General features: G+C 49.2%; 3 protein-coding genes across 3 annotated transcripts; 2 read left to right on the top strand and 1 right to left on the bottom strand.

Moving 5' to 3' along the window:
- Positions 1-433: 433 nt before the first annotated feature.
- FPOAC1_012925 (uncharacterized protein) lies at positions 434-2,249 on the top strand (the record flags this gene model as incomplete). The annotated part of the gene is made up of 6 exons (XM_044857268.1): positions 434-580; positions 667-796; positions 861-936; positions 991-1,155; positions 1,214-1,571; positions 1,629-2,249. 6 exons carry the CDS (start codon positions 434-436, stop codon positions 2,247-2,249), a joined length of 1,497 nt encoding a protein of 498 aa, XP_044701451.1.
- A 4,968-nt stretch (positions 2,250-7,217) lies between these two features.
- On the top strand, positions 7,218-9,393 carry FPOAC1_012924 (uncharacterized protein; the record flags this gene model as incomplete). Its single annotated transcript, XM_044857267.1, has 4 exons — positions 7,218-8,224; positions 8,274-8,569; positions 8,621-8,799; positions 8,854-9,393. 4 exons carry the CDS (start codon positions 7,218-7,220, stop codon positions 9,391-9,393), a joined length of 2,022 nt encoding a protein of 673 aa, XP_044701450.1.
- A 553-nt stretch (positions 9,394-9,946) lies between these two features.
- On the bottom strand, positions 9,947-14,407 carry FPOAC1_012923 (uncharacterized protein; the record flags this gene model as incomplete). The annotated part of the gene is made up of 9 exons (XM_044857266.1): positions 9,947-10,039; positions 10,093-10,502; positions 10,589-10,630; positions 10,676-12,433; positions 12,485-12,990; positions 13,043-13,844; positions 13,891-14,053; positions 14,124-14,168; positions 14,219-14,407. The coding sequence occupies 9 exons, from the start codon at positions 14,405-14,407 to the stop codon at positions 9,947-9,949; spliced, it is 4,008 nt and encodes a 1,335-aa protein (XP_044701449.1).
- Positions 14,408-15,598: the final 1,191 nt, after the last annotated feature.

The following is a 15,598-nucleotide window of genomic DNA, read 5'->3' as shown; positions in this document are numbered from 1 at the left end:
AACTTGCAAGTCTTGGCTTGCTTTTTCTTGTAAATAATCCATTCCCTCGGATACAATATACTCCACTCTCCTCGGCCCGCATCATCGGGAAACTGATCTTCCGACGAAGTAGGTAATTAATCTGCCATGCTTTTCCTGGCATCCGATAGCTGAAAGGGCCATATTCCCGATGACCGGTGGTTGTCCCCTGATAACACCCAATCCGGCAACGCCCCATCGGGAATCTGCAAGGAATCCACATGGAACATGAGACCCCGGCTTATCTCATGCCAGTTCCCACTGTGGGTGCATGTTGAGTTATAATACCCCACGGGGACGACCCTTTTCCCACGTTAATCACCCCAGGTTCAGACACACAATCCTTTCTTGCTCTTAGGAAGTCTTGTGCTTCTCTTTACATCCATCCACCTTTACAAGTTTCCAACAAGTCGTTATGGACACCAAGTCTCTTCAGACCACGGGCCAGGAGACAGAGCCGTACACCGAGAAGCAGACGGATGTGGTGCAGGCCGGAGAGACGTATACTCCCGAAGAGGAAAAGGAGGTGCTTCGCAAGATTGACATGGCGGTTCTTCCCATGGTAAGCTTGAAACACACATACACTCTCTCTCTCTTGTAGAGCAAAAGAAGAATAAAAAGGACCTTGACCTAACAAAAAATTTCCAGATTTGTATTGTCTTCTTTCTGCAATACCTTGACAAGCAAAGCTTGAGTTATGCAGCTGTGTTTGGCCTCATCGACGACCTCGACTTGACCCCAGTCCAATACTCCTGGTGCAGCTCCATATTCTACATTGGTACGTGTTCATCTGCATTGCCCCAAGCGTCACAGTCGAGACTAACCGAGCATTCCCCACCCAGGTCAGCTCGTCGCTGAGTTCCCTTTCATCTACCTGATGAGCCGACTTCATCTGACAAAGTTCGTTGGCGTTACCGTGTAAGTTTTGTCTCGTCCATTCAGCAATTGCTTTCTACTGACGCACTGATGCAGCGTCATCTGGGGCATTCTGTGCATGTGCCTCGCCGCGCCAAACAGCTTCGCCGCGTTTGCAACTGTTCGATTTCTACTCGGATTCACCGAGGGTGCCGTGTCTCCATCCTTCATTACCATCACCAGTGTCTGGTACCGGAAGAGCGAACATGCGACGCGAACAGCGTAAGTTTCAACCCATCCATGGGGAGAAATGCAGCTGCTAATCAACTTCTTTATGCAGCCTGTGGATTACCATGAACGGTCTCGCCCAATGTGTCGGGTGTCTGCTGATGTACGGCATTGGAAAAAACGAGAGCCTCGCTATTGCCCCATGGCGCGTACTTTTTATCGTCTGTGGCGCCCTGACCGTGGCCGCCGGCATCCCGTTCTACCTCTACATGCCCAACGGTCCCCGCGACGCCTGGTTCCTCAACGACCGCCAGAAGCACATCCTGTCTCTTCGCATGGTGCAGGATCGTGAGGGTGGAGACAAGACACACTTCTCGGTGCCCCAGCTGAAGGAGGCCCTCCTGGATATCAAGTCTTGGTTTATCTTCTCGTTCGGTGTTTTGGTGACCATGCAGTCGCCTGTTCTCACAGTATGAATGCTCCCCTCGATCAAGTCTCAAAAGACACATGCTGACCGCGTTGCACAGTTTGCCTCTCTCGTCATCAAGTTTTCCGGATACACTCCACTGCAGACGATGCTTTACACTGCGCCATCCGGGGCTGTGCAGATAGCTATGCTTTGGGTCGGAGTGCTTGGCTGCATCCTGCTGCCGCGCAACCGCACCATCGTGGCCTTGTCTGTCATCATTCCCCCAATTATTGGCAACGTGTTCCTTTTGAAGCTGGATGTCCATGCCGGTTGGGCCTTGATAGTGGCTGCCTGGTTGTCGTCGTGCATCACAGCTCCCTGGTCCATCCTACTCTCCCTGACCGCTTCTAACGTCAAGGGTAACACCAAAAGATCTGTTGTCAACGCCATGTTCTTTATCGGATACTGCGCTGGCTGCATTGCTAGCCCTCAGTTGTGGACGAAAGGCCCCCGGTACTTCGAGGGTGTTATCGCAGCTATTGTAACGTGGTGTCTGCTCTTTGCATCCATCACCGCGTACCGTATCGTCTGTACCAGAGATAACAATCGCCGAGACAAGGCTACGATCGAACAGGATCAGTCATCGGACACCCAACAAGAGACGGTTTTGGACGCCACTGGAGCCGCAGGAGATGACCTTACAGATAAGGAGGACAGGCAATTCCGCTACAGCTGGTAAATCGCTCCAAGTATATTATACCTCCAACTTGACAGTTTTCAATGTAGCATCTGGAATGAAGAGAATACAGGCTATAATAATATTCTTTACTCTTTTCACCGGAAGTCGAAGATACAGACTACCTTGCTAATGGTGCATTGGGTAACACTAAAACCAAATTCCCATCCACATTCTCCCTCACGATAACACAGTCTGAGCTTACAGATGAACTTGAGGTGTCGGTGGATTAGGTACCCACCCCCCGTACGTACCCACCACTCGTACACCAAAAAGAAATCTTCCTCATACAAAATGTCCGATTTCACTCAATCGCTGCTTGAGCCAAACTAGAGTGATGAGCGTTAGTGTTGAATACTGGTGAACATGAGACCGGCTAACCGGATGACCGAACTACCGGTCAGGGAGCTGTCTCAGCACTGTAACAACCTCTTAGATAGGTCATTACTGAACAGATAGAAATAGGGTTCCAACCCAACCATCGGACAGAGACAGGAACAACAATAATTCACCTCAATATCTGACAGTTAGAAATGGCCGTTTGGCCTAAAATCCCATCCTGATTGATCCTAGCACATTGCTTTTTTCATCACGTAAGCCGAATGGTCACATGGCACGTTTGCAAAATCTTCTAAAATGCCACTATCATCAGTAGCCTTCGACCATGCGTCATTGCGATTTAAGCTACACTAATCTTCCAAAATCGTTTAAAAAATGTCTTCAGCCTCTTACACAGTGAGCGATGTTGTAGGTGCCATGCTAGATGTTTCCGATAATGGCCTTTCGCAGTACCAGGCCGCACAGAAGCATGGCATCCCTCCTGCCACCCTCTCCGACCGATTAAGAGGCTTACCGTCAAAATCAGACATCACCCAGCCTGCCCAGCTTCTTTCCAAGTCTCAAGAGACTAGGTTGGTTACATGGATACTCAGACAAGAAGCACTAGGCTATGCTCCCTCTCACAGCCAAGTTCGCGCCACCGTTGCTGCTCTTCTGAGACAACAAGGTCAAGGAAGGACTATCGGCGTGCACTGGATATCCCGATTCATGAAACGCCATCCAGCTATCAAGACGAAGATAGGCAGGCGTCAGGAAGCGTCAAGGTTTAATTCCTTCACTCCAAAGGCCGTCAATTGGTACTTTGATATCCGGGAGCAAGAATATGGTTGGATCAAGCCTGAGAACACGGCCAATTTCGATGAGGGCGGTATCATGGCAGGGTTTGGTAAGCGATCATCTGCTATTACTATGGGCTTACTATTGAACTTCAAAATCAGGGCTAGACTCTCTAGTTATTCGTAGTAGCGATCCCAAGCGAAAGGCCTTCCTCAAAGGGTCTCAGTCCCGCACTTGGACCAGCTTCATCGAAGCCGTGACCAGTGTGGGAAATAGGCGGTCCATAATGGGCTCCTGGACTGGACCGCCCATTTAAGGCCCATATTGTCAGGTGAGTAAATAGTGCAATCTGATTGACTGAGCTTGGTGGGAAATATGATAATTAGACCAGTCTACGTACAGTACATAAGTTAAATACCTTCGATATCGGTGCTTTAATGCAGCCGTTGCAGCGTAAAATGTTGGCCTGACTGCGCAGGCAGCTACTGAAGCCTGGCTAGGTACCATCAATTATTCTACACCCCAACGACTTCTGCCTATCGCTATGACTCAATATTCTATGTTGCCTAGAAGGCTTTGATGGTATTTAAAGTGACTAAATGCCCTTCTGTTGCCATTTATGTCATTGCTGTGGAGTAACTTAATCTCAACCCAAACTTGGTCATGGCATCATTAATTAGCGACGACCAATCATCTGCTATTTCCACAGATGCGAATAACACTACGGAACTTTCTAGCCTCTTTCGTATGTCAGGAGCAAATCCCCAAAGCCCTGACGGTACGCATGAGGACACTACCGATGATGTCGACGATGCCTACAAAGGTATTAACTGGAGTAAGCTCGAAGGCTATACCATGGCACCGCATTCCAAGCGACAGCACATCTCCTGGAGATGGGAACATGGATATCGCATTCAAAACATGAATAGCCAAGTTATCTTCTGGCTTTGCAAGATTTGCATACAGAGAAAGGCTAACAGGAACACGATGTACAATATTGCTGGCGGCTCGCACTCGCAGATACGTCACCTCCGAGATAAACACAATTTGGATGCGAACGGCCCTATTCAAAAGAAGCGGCGGCTTACTTTCAACGGCAACACCTCGACAGCAGGGCCGATCGGGCAAGCTCTTGTCAATCAGCGAATATCCGACTTCAGTCCTGAGCGATTCAAGACGGCCTTACTACGCTGGATGGCCTACGCAAATATCTCCTTCCGCCAAGTAGAACTTCCGCAATTCCATGAGCTTCTACAGGAGGCATATGCCGAGATTGGCACCGTTGGGTGCTTACCAACAGCTCATACGCTTGTGAGCTGGATTAAACGAGACTTTCACCATTACAAGGCTGTTGTTGTAGAGCAGCTGCAGGAGGTAGAAGGCCACGTCCACTTTACATTCGATCTCTGGACTGCTGGCAATCTTCTTAGCCTCAATGGAGTGTTCGCACACTTCCTCGATCCCATTGGCAAGAAGAAGAAGATCCTCCTGTCTATACCGTCAATCAACGGGAGCCACACGGGCGAGGCTATTGCAGACGGCGTTGGGGAGATCATCAAGGAGTTTGGCCTCGAGAAGCGCGTGGGCTACTTCGTCCTGGATAACGCCGGAAATAACAACACAGGCGTAGACGCACTTGGACGAATGTTTGGCTTCAATCCCAGCAAACGTCGGCTACGCTGTACAGCCCACATTGTTAATCTCGTGGCCACGCAGATCATGTATGGCAAAGATCTAAGGGCCTTCGAGACCGAGGGTGATGCTCCTCGCGCCCTCCAGGACGACCTCAAGCTTTGGCGGCGCAAGGGTGCCCTAGGTAAGCTCCGCAACATCATTATGTGGATTACTGATAGACACGCTGGCGGCGGCCGCGCCAGAGAGTTTAAAGCGCTACAAATCGAGTCCCAAAATTGTCTTCTGGACGATGAGCCCCGCCGACCCCCTGCCGAGCTTAAACGGCCGAACGATACTCGGTGGAACTCACATTACTATGCCTTCGAGACGGCCGTCCTCAATCGAGCCCCAATCGACGCCTATTCCGAGAAGGAGGAGCGCGCTCACAATACACGTCTTGACCGGGTTACACAGAAAAATAGACGGCTAGAGGCAGATAAGCATATCAAGTTTCCAGCCAAACCCTTGATTGTGGAAGATAAGATGTCAACTGAGGACTGGGTCACGGTCACAAGGTATATGGAGATATTAAAACCGTTGATGCTGGCCACAAAGAAACTCGAAGGATATCCACGGCAGGGCCGCAACGGCCTTATGTGGGAGGTGTTGCCTTGCTATGAGTTTCTCTTGAACCATCTGGAGCGCCTAATGGAGCAATACAGGCACGATCCGGACGAGGACCTTAAGCTGAACATCCAGCTCGGATGGCAGAAGCTGAACGAGTATTACACGAAGATCGACGACACTGAAGTCTATGTGGCCGCTGTGGCCCTCCACCCTCAACTCCGGCTGACTAAAATTAAGCAACTATGGGCCGACCGAGTAGATGATGGCTGGATCTGTAGGGCAGAACAACAACTCCATGACCTCTGGCGGCAGTACAGGGATCTGCCACTTCCAGAGCAGCCTCATCCGGAAGCGGAGGATGATATCCTGGACGAGATTCTCAATACAACTCAGCTTCCTTCTGAAGAGGATTTATTTGGGCCGATGGCACAGCTTGGTAAGAAGCCAGCCCAACCACCGCCGCCGCCGCTAGACGAGATGGATGAGTTCCAAGGCACGGTTGACACCTCCTTCGCGAACCAGAGGGATCCGGTTTCATTCTGGGTGTATAACAGGCCCCGCTGGCCTCGGCTTGCGCGGATGGCACTTGACATTTACGGCATCCCACCAACGGAGGCAGATAACGAGCGGTTGTATAGTAGGATGGGGGACATGGTGACAAAGAAGAGGAACCGATTATCAGCAGCTACGATTGGAGCTATGCAGTGTCTCCGACAGTGGGATGAGGATGAGATAATTATTTGGAGATCACGATAGATGCGCTTAATGCCAAGGACCAGTTAAGTTTAACTAGTAGCCACGATAGCTCTATGATTAATACTGCCATCGACATCACTCGCTTACGCCCTATGAAGTCTTCCGAGCCTCCTTTTCTGTACATAGTTTTCTCGACCAGTGCACTTCTTGATGCTCAATGCGATGTGGACTGAGTATCAATGCAACAATACCGAAACTTCATCACCGTATCAAGTTTTGGTCCGACTCTTGGTGCCAGTCCAATTATGGCAGGCGGTCCAGTCCAAGGCCTCTGGACTGCTAGGCGGTCCAGTCCAGTACTTCCAGATACACAGGCGGTCCAGTCCAGACACCCTGGACTGGACTGGACCGCCTATTTCTCACACTGGTGATCAGTGAGGTTATCGTAGGATCAGTGCTGATCGTGGGAGGAATGGTACGCGTTAAAAGGTAAACAAACTAGCACTGACGCGACTTAATGTCGCTAGGACGGGATGTAAAAGTTAAGGAGCTACTTTCTCCCCCACCAGCCTGACAGTGGTATTGGGATAGCTCACTAATGGAGGGCTTGATGGATGACTTTGATTGGCTGGGGTTACTCACGATTGTGTTGGTGTCACGTGATTGTGTTGGTGTAGGGTCCCTGGATGCATTCAGGGTCTCACCGCTGCACTAAATGGCAAAAGACTAGGATGTAAGGTCCCTGACCTTACACTGCATTCTCATATGTATAGCTATAGCGCCCTCAGATCAGGATCAGTTCAGGCTTCAGGCTTCAGGCTGTGACATATATCCGATAAAAATTTTTCTACCAGAATAACTACTTTACTCCGCCAAGTCCGCTCTACTTCCGCCCAGTCAAACCCCCGTCATTCCAAAATGAATACCAAGATTGCCAAAGCCTGCGAACCATGTCGATTGCGGAAAAAACGATGCAACGGATCTCATCCATGCAATCACGCTGACTGCCAAGATGCACCGGAATCTTGCGTGTATCGTCACAAGACACGGATACGAAGATCGAAAAGAGACAACAATACCCAGCCTACGTCACAATTGCCTTTACTAAGATCTAACCAATCAAATGAGCGACATTCAAAATCCCCCTGGCATGACGGTCAGGCTGCTGGAACTACCGATCAGGGAGTTCAGCATGAGGTTTACCACAGTGTAACCGAGACACACTTATCACCCTCTTCGATCGACAGCTCGCAGCTATTCTACGGACCTTCGTCTTACTTTGCCTTCCTCCAGCAAATACACCGAGGCGTCTTGCCTACGACCCAACATGGCCAATCTAATCAGAGCGAGGCCCGATCAGGCGTCGACACATTCATGCAGAGATCCATATTCTTCGGCACGCCATCCAGGATAAACCCAGAGGCGATCCGATCTGAAAGTATCCAACTGGCACCTATATCAAAGGAGGTGGCGTTCAAGTTTCTCGAGTTCTTCAAGACAACGGCTCACTTCCGGCTTCCATTTTATACCACGAGTGAATTGGACGGCCTTTTGGAAAATCTCTACAACCCTCAACATGTTCGCAACATACCGCCACAGACCAAGGCCAGTTTCTTGGTTATGCTCGCCATCGGCGCTTTATACACACCAGAGACAGACCTCGCAGAAACCCTCTTTACCGAAGCCAGACGGGAAGCAGTCATATTGGAGGATGCTGTAACATCAAAGACACTCCAGCTTTCCCTACTGTTCGCCGACTACCAGGTCAACATGGGTCGCCCAAATTCCACCTATCTACATCTCGGCGTGGCTTGTAGAAAGGCGTTTGCATTGGGGCTACATATTGGATCACTCTATACCAGATTGGACAGTCCTACATTGCAAAGCCACCAGCTTACTATATGGTCACTCTATTTTTACGAAACGTACGTTGCCATCTCATACACCCAATGCGCTGTGACTAACACGTAGCAGGTACCAGGCCCTTTCCCTAGGACGCAAGAGCGGTCTCAAGCTGACGGACATCACATGTCCGTTCCCGACCGAGCCACTGCCTTTAGTCAGGCTATGCCGAATCGCCAGGATCATGGAAGATGCTGCCGAAGCCATATACGGAAGAAAGGCCACTTCGGTTCGACAGCTGTATGTCGTTGCGGAAGAGTTGCGAGTCCGACTGCATCAGTTTGCCCAAGATTGTGGTATCGGCTCTCCGCGGCTGGACTCTGACCAAGACTCTCTCGACTGCCACGAGTCTATGGCGTTGCATAGTAGTAAGTTGAGATGTTACATTTCTAAAGCTAGGGCGCTGACCATCTCTACAGTGTATTACCACGCCATAATTTTAATCTTCCGTCCTTTCCTGGTTGCCAAGCAGGCCATGCGTGTCAATGGTGGCACAAACGAGGTCAAAGACATGTGGTTGCGCCAGGCATGTAGGCATGCTGTCGATGCAGCTCAAGACTCTATAGAGTTCTCTGTCAATATGGGGCAAACTTGCACTGTAAGTGAATCTTTCAACCCGGGTCACCTTTTTAGAGTCTAAACGTGTGTATAGGCCTCTCGCTACCAAGGATTCTTTATCGAATGCAGCTGTGCAGTTCTGCTCTACGATATCCTCTACCAGCCTTCCAAGTATTCGTTCAACATGGAGTACATCGAGAAGGCCATTCAGGCTTTATCTTCCATGGTATCAGACGAGCCCATAACATCCGCCTTGAATTCTATTCGCCGTGTCTTGGAAACCATTGAAGCATCGATTCCTGGGCACGTCCATGGTAAACAGCCAATGGTACCAGAGAGTGTCGCAGAGGTTTCACACCAATACTCCCGTGTACAATTCCCTCCACTGAACCCGATGGAGATGAGCGAGTCGGGCAGGATGATCCTTCTTACCGATGATGTTGGCACTGAGGACAACAGATCGCACTCTTTCGCGCCAGGGTTACCCAATACCTTTGCGAATCAGGATTGGACGAGCTCGACCCATTTCAACCTTGACGTGATGACTACAGATCTTTTCAACTTTTTTCCGTTAGTTATGACAACACCAATGGGGTATGCAACTGGTGACAGTACAGATGTATCACAACAGTAGCTACTTTGACAGTATAATTGAACAATTTCCCTTTTCGCTTTACAATAGCGTAGAGACTCGGATAGATACAATAGACCTTCCCAGTAGAAGTCCTGTAAAATGACAGGGCATACACACAATGTGACGAAGATGATGACAGGACTTGGCTGTCTCCAATTTGAGATCGGTTCTATTGACATGTTAATGATTTCCACGGCTTGTTATGGTCCAAGTTTCTAGCCATTCTCACTACACAAGAGATACTTTATCTTCAGGAATCAAAATCAACTCACAAGGGAATATAATGCCACTTTACCAATATATGTTGTCTATAAAGTTTTTATGTGCTACTCACGACCAATCCAGTGATAACTAATGTCTCCCGATTTTATCTTATACGTATCCCAGATCAGGATTATTAATTACCAGTATTCCTAGGCCCCCATCCCATATGTCCATAGTAAACCCAAAACAAAAGAAAGAAATACAAACATAGCAGAGTGTTTCCACTACCCTCACACCAAAGGCAAATATACTCCCCATAATGTGAGGGTAGTATAGATTCCACGTTGCTTTAACTTGCTGTCTTGGTTGATTTGGTGCGAAGCTTCATCATGAGAAAGACGAGGCCGTATGAGCTGACACAGAACAGTGCTGTGATCCCAACCTGTCAAGCTTGGTTAGTACATCAATAACGTACAAGGCACTCCAGATACTCACATCTCTCCAGCCAAAGTATCTCTCATCGATCTTGAATTGACTGAGGTAGTCGGCGCCAGTAGTGTATGGGCAGTAGGAGCAGGTACTCGTCGATCGAGGATCAACAACGTAGCCACTGTTCGCTCGTATAAATTCCGCCATATAATCACCACAGGTGGTGTTACTCGATGGCAGTGGGATATGCGTCAACTCATTATGGGAGCATTCAACCTCAACATCCCACACAACAGGCTCCAAGAGGCCGCCAATCAGATAGGTGAAAGGATCAAGATAGTACATCCAGTATCTCCAGAAGGCCTGAATCTGATCGTAAGGAACAACGACACCGCAAAAGTTGATGAGTCCGGCACCGATGAATACAGGGTTTGCCAAGGCAGCAAAGTAATCGTTGGGCGAGTACGCAGCAATTGCTTGACCAATGGATGTATATAGGAACTCGTAAACCGATCATTATGTTAGACTCTAATAGATTCAAGTGCGTATATGGGAGACTTACAGATCATTTGAAGGTAAACTTGGCCAGAGACGCTGGCTTTGACTGGAAAACCGGCGGTGAAGTACCAACAACAGAAATAAACCGTACCGCAGATGATCAAGACAGGGATCTCTGAGACCAGCTGGCCAGATATAAATGCGAACCAGTGGTAGGCCTTGGACTTCTTCTCGCGATTCTCAAAGATGTCCCTGTTTCGGATGAAAAGAGGTTGAAGTTGGTTAATGGCACCAGGCGCAACAAAGACAAAGTTAAAGACAGACATGAGGCGAAGCTGTAGATCAAAAGACCCGTTCCCAATCATCCAGAACGTGAAACCACCAAATAAAGCATTGGTGATGTGCAGACAGATCTTGTTCCAGATATAGTCTGGGTTGCGCCAAAGTGCGATGAGCTGACGGTGAATGACGATCTGAGCCTGGTATCTGATAGGAGTTGCAAAGTCCTTGGAATCGGCCTCGGATTCATCTGACCCCTTCTCACTTTCAGGTACCTGTCGTTCCAGTTGCTCCAGCTCAGCCATGGCCTGTTCCCTTTCCTTGGAATGGTTCCAGATCTCGGGCCAGTCCAGATGAGAACCAAAACGGCCTTGAACCACATCAACAATGAACTCGGCAGGGTTGACGTCGCCCTCTGGAGAGGCGCCGTTCTCGGAAAAGTACTTGAGTACAGTGGCAGAGTCCTTGCCTGTCGGTCCAAAGTATGTTGTGCGACCGCCCTTGGCAAGGAGGAGAAGGACATCGAAGGCTTCAAAGAGAGCAGCTGAAGGCTGATGAATGGTGCAAATAATTGTCTGTCCCGCCATCGCAAGTTTGCGCATGAAGCGACAAATCTGGAAAGCAGACTGGCCATCAAGACCAGACGTAGGCTCATCAAGAAATAGCAATGAAGGCTTAGCAACAAGTTCCACGGCCAGGGTTAGACGCTTGCGCTGCTCGATCGAGAGACCCTGTCCGGGTGCTCCAATAACAGCATGCTTCAGAGGACCAAGCTCCAAGAGCTCAATGATCTGATCAACATACGTGTTCTTGTCAGAGTCGCTAACCTCATAAGGCTGTCGAAGACGTGCTGAGAAGCGAAGGGCTTCTAGTACAGTTGCGGTAGGCTCGTGGATATCATTCTGCTCGCAGTATCCCGTTGAACGTTGGAACGTGATACCCTGGGGCTTGCCATTGACCATGATACTTCCATCAAGACGACCAGAGTCCTTGCGTTGAGCCAAGGCGTCCATGAGTGTCGTCTTGCCAGCACCTGAAGAACCCATAAGAGCGACAAGTTGGCCGGGCTTGACAAAGCCGGAGACATTCTGCAAGAGCTGCTTCTCTTGACCCTCATGATGAACAAAGTAGTTGATGTTCTTGAATGTAAAGGTGGTCGCTGAAGCCGAGAAATGATCGTGTTGTTGAGGCAACGCCTGGGTCGATGTACGCTCAGCATCGTCCTTGAGAGCCAATTCCTTCGTCTGACTCCGACGGTCATACAAAATCATGGAACCCCCGCCCGAAGCAAGGTTCACCTCGAAGCCAATGGCAGCTGTGATGGAGAAAAAGACCCAGAAAGCGATGATGATGCCGACATTCCTCCAGACTTCGGTACGTGAGATCTGGTACTGGGCGCTCAGATACGAAGCACCATCAATCTGGTTACCGCTTGACCCAATCACGGTACAGCTCCTGAACTGATCGTCGTCGTAACCTGACCCAAAAGGCACAAGTTGAGGTTCGATGCATGTCAGGGTGAAGTCTCCCATCTCGCTGGCCATGACGGCGTTGAAAGCATAGCTTGCAGGATTGATGTAAGCAATCCAGCGGAACCAAGGATGCATCTTCGGTACGGGGATGAGATATCCTGGTAAGCGTTAGAAAGACGTGTAAGAATCGTGAATCAGATCAAACGTACCAGCATATATCATCATAACCATGGTGATCAAGCCGCTGATCTGAGCCGCCAGACCAAAATGCCTGCACCACGCACCAATCGTTCGGAAAAGAGAGGTGAAGCATAGAGTGACGAGGAGGTAAACGAACCAGTTGGTGAAGAACTTGCCAGCGTCATGCTGATAGCCTACCATGAAGTAGTAAATTAGGTTGAACAGGCTGAACATGAAGATGACGAAAGGAATGTCGGTAAGAACACAAGCCAGTGCATAAGCGCCGGGACGGTTGAACGCCAAACGCTTGTGTCGACTGAGGATGCCTCTGCCCTCGAAGGATGCCGCCGTCTCGGCCATCTTGTTGAGACACCAGAGAAGAATGGGATAGAATAGAGCGCCAGGCTTTCGAAAGATTGATGTGCTATCGCCCGGGAGGTCGTACATCAAACTGCCAGTCACAAGAGCCATGATCAAGGAAGATACCAGCTGAAGACCATTCGAGAATCGATCTCCCCAAAGGATCTGGAATTGCCTAGATTGCGTTAGTTAAGTCCTTGTTGTCTAGTACAAAGGTGGGTTACTACCTGACAGCACAGATCCAAACCTGTTGGAAGAAGGAGACCAAGTACGGGCTGGATTCTCTGGAAAGCGCTGCAAACGAGCGAGCCTTCTCTCTGGAGCCATGACTTCGGAGCGCCTCTACTTCAGCCGCAAGAGACTCGCTAGCCCGAGACTCGGCCAGATACTTCATGCGTTGAAACATGTCACTCTCCTTGTAGTGCTTCTCGAAGTCTTGGGCTGTGTTTGGAACACTGCCTTCGAACCCGGGAATGACCTCTCTTTCCGTTTGCACGGTAACAGAGGTCAAGAAGTCGGCGATGTTGGCTCCAGGTGGACACTTGAAGCCCATGTTCTCAAAGTACTGCTTTGCCTCGATCGACGGACCGTAGTAGATCTCACGGCCTTCAGCAAGGACAAGAACCTTGTCGAATTGATCGTAGATGCCGTTTCCAGCTTGGTATAGTGTGGCGATGATGGTTCGTTGCTGTTCGTCGGCGTGCTTTCGAAGCACGCGAGCAAAGTCGAGAGCGTTCGATGCGTCGAGTCCTCTGGTGCTGTTGTCCCAGCATTGAACGGGAGCTTGCGTGCTCATGACCTCGGCGACCGAGACTCGCTTCCTCTCACCACCGGATACACCTCGAACGTATTCGTTGCCGACGATCGTGTCCTTGGTATGGCCAATGCCAAGTGCCTCGAGGATTTCGGTCGATGTTTGGTCGACGTACTCCTTGTTGGTCAGATGTTCGGGTCGTGTCGCGGGCACCTTGGATGAGTTTGCAAAGCCCATGGTCTCCGAGACCTTTAACGAGGGAAAATGCATGTCGTCTTGCTCCGTCAGCATGTTTAAATTGGAAATTCATTCATAACATACCTTCGGTGTTCATCACGAGCTGATGACGGAACTCTTTCGCTGTCTCGTGTCCAACATTGCCGTACTGAACGAGGCCTTGTACTTGATCAAACTCGCTCCGGTGATTAGATAACACTTTCAGGAGAGATGTACAGCCAGAGCCAGGTCGTCCAATGACCAGGAACTTGAAGGGGTCTCTGTGTTAGCAAACTACTACTTGCAAGAAATCAAGCGGCTCTGGATCGTCAACTTACCATTTCTCCTGGACTGACCTGACCCGTGATTCCCTGGAGAATTTGCTAAAGATAGGTTAAATGGAGAGGCATGATTAAATACTTGTCAGACTCACTCTTTTCGGCTTGTTCTGACGGCCATGTTTGAAGACATCAGTGACGACCGACAAGCACGTTGATACAAAATTCTCGCCTTCGCCAGAGACTTGTACTCCCACGTCTTGGAATGTGACCGTCAAACGCTTGGTAGCCGCGTCCTGCACCGTTTTGGCATCGCTGGTGTCAGAAAGGTAGTTGTCCGGCATTGTAGCGGTAGTTAGATGGTGAAGGTCATGCAACTTGCCAAGAACTCTCACTCCATAGCGGATGGGTTCTATATATTAGTAGAGTTTTACTAACGTTATCATGGCGGAATGATTTGTATGTGTCATTCCCACCGGATTTACGGATGTACATAACAGAGCCGCAACTTGAGACAAGTGAGGCTCTGGCAATCAAAGACTAGATTGATCAATATAACCCCTGTCTTGTCGGAACTACGGTACTTGTCGGAACTACGTTACGGGATTAGTTACTACTGTCAGTCTTTAATTCCACTCCAAGTCCGCTGTAAATCCGTCACTGGATCTTACTTATCTTATCTCTGGACCACACTAACCAGAAGTAGTCGTGATAGCTTCACACGTACTCACTTTAGGGTAGGTAGTGCAAACACATTGGATTGTGATCTGTTAGTACTTCATCAGCAACAGGGCGAGCCACGATCTAATATGCAGTAAAATCACTATTGTGGCGGTTTTCTTTATGGAAAAACAAGACTATTGTGGCGGTTTTCTTTATGGAAAAACAAGCTTTGTAACATTCGACATATTAACCCACCCACCCCACTTACGAGCCACCCCCACATCCGAGCCACCATCACCACCACCATCACCACCACTATCACCACTTATTTCACTCCCTCTCCCACCCACCCATATACAACTTTCTGCTTCGCTGGATAATTCGGATACGCCGGATTCGTCTGGACTATCCGTTATATCGCCAACCGGGTTTTTCGCCCGATAGATATGCTCTATCCTTGCGAAGGTGCATACATGGGCAAACCGTTTAAACGGTCGAATATTTCCTCAAACGTTTGAACGGTTCAAAAATATTGCAAACGATTTAAACGAACGAATGAACGATTTATGACGGTGAGAAATATCCACCGCGCCTGCTCTAATACCAGTCGAAATAATGCCCACTATCATCGTCAACGTCCTGAGAGTCACCCTCCGGCCGTGGGATTCCGATTAAACCCATCCCGTTCTCATGCAGAGGCTGTATGAGTCCTTGACGCAACCAATTGCCCGTACATTCAATCATCTCGATAGTTTTGCATGTGATTCGTAATCTATCCCATGAACATGTTCTTCTTGCCTTCAATAGCCGAAAAGGGCACTCTCCGACGCGTGAGTATGCTGATCAATGCTTCCTGATATGCCTGCGGGTTG

Source organism: Fusarium poae, assembly GCF_019609905.1.
Source record: "Fusarium poae strain DAOMC 252244 chromosome Unknown contig_1, whole genome shotgun sequence".
Taxonomy (NCBI): Eukaryota; Fungi; Ascomycota; class Sordariomycetes; order Hypocreales; family Nectriaceae; genus Fusarium; species Fusarium poae.
This window is presented reverse-complemented; position numbering and strand designations above follow the sequence as displayed.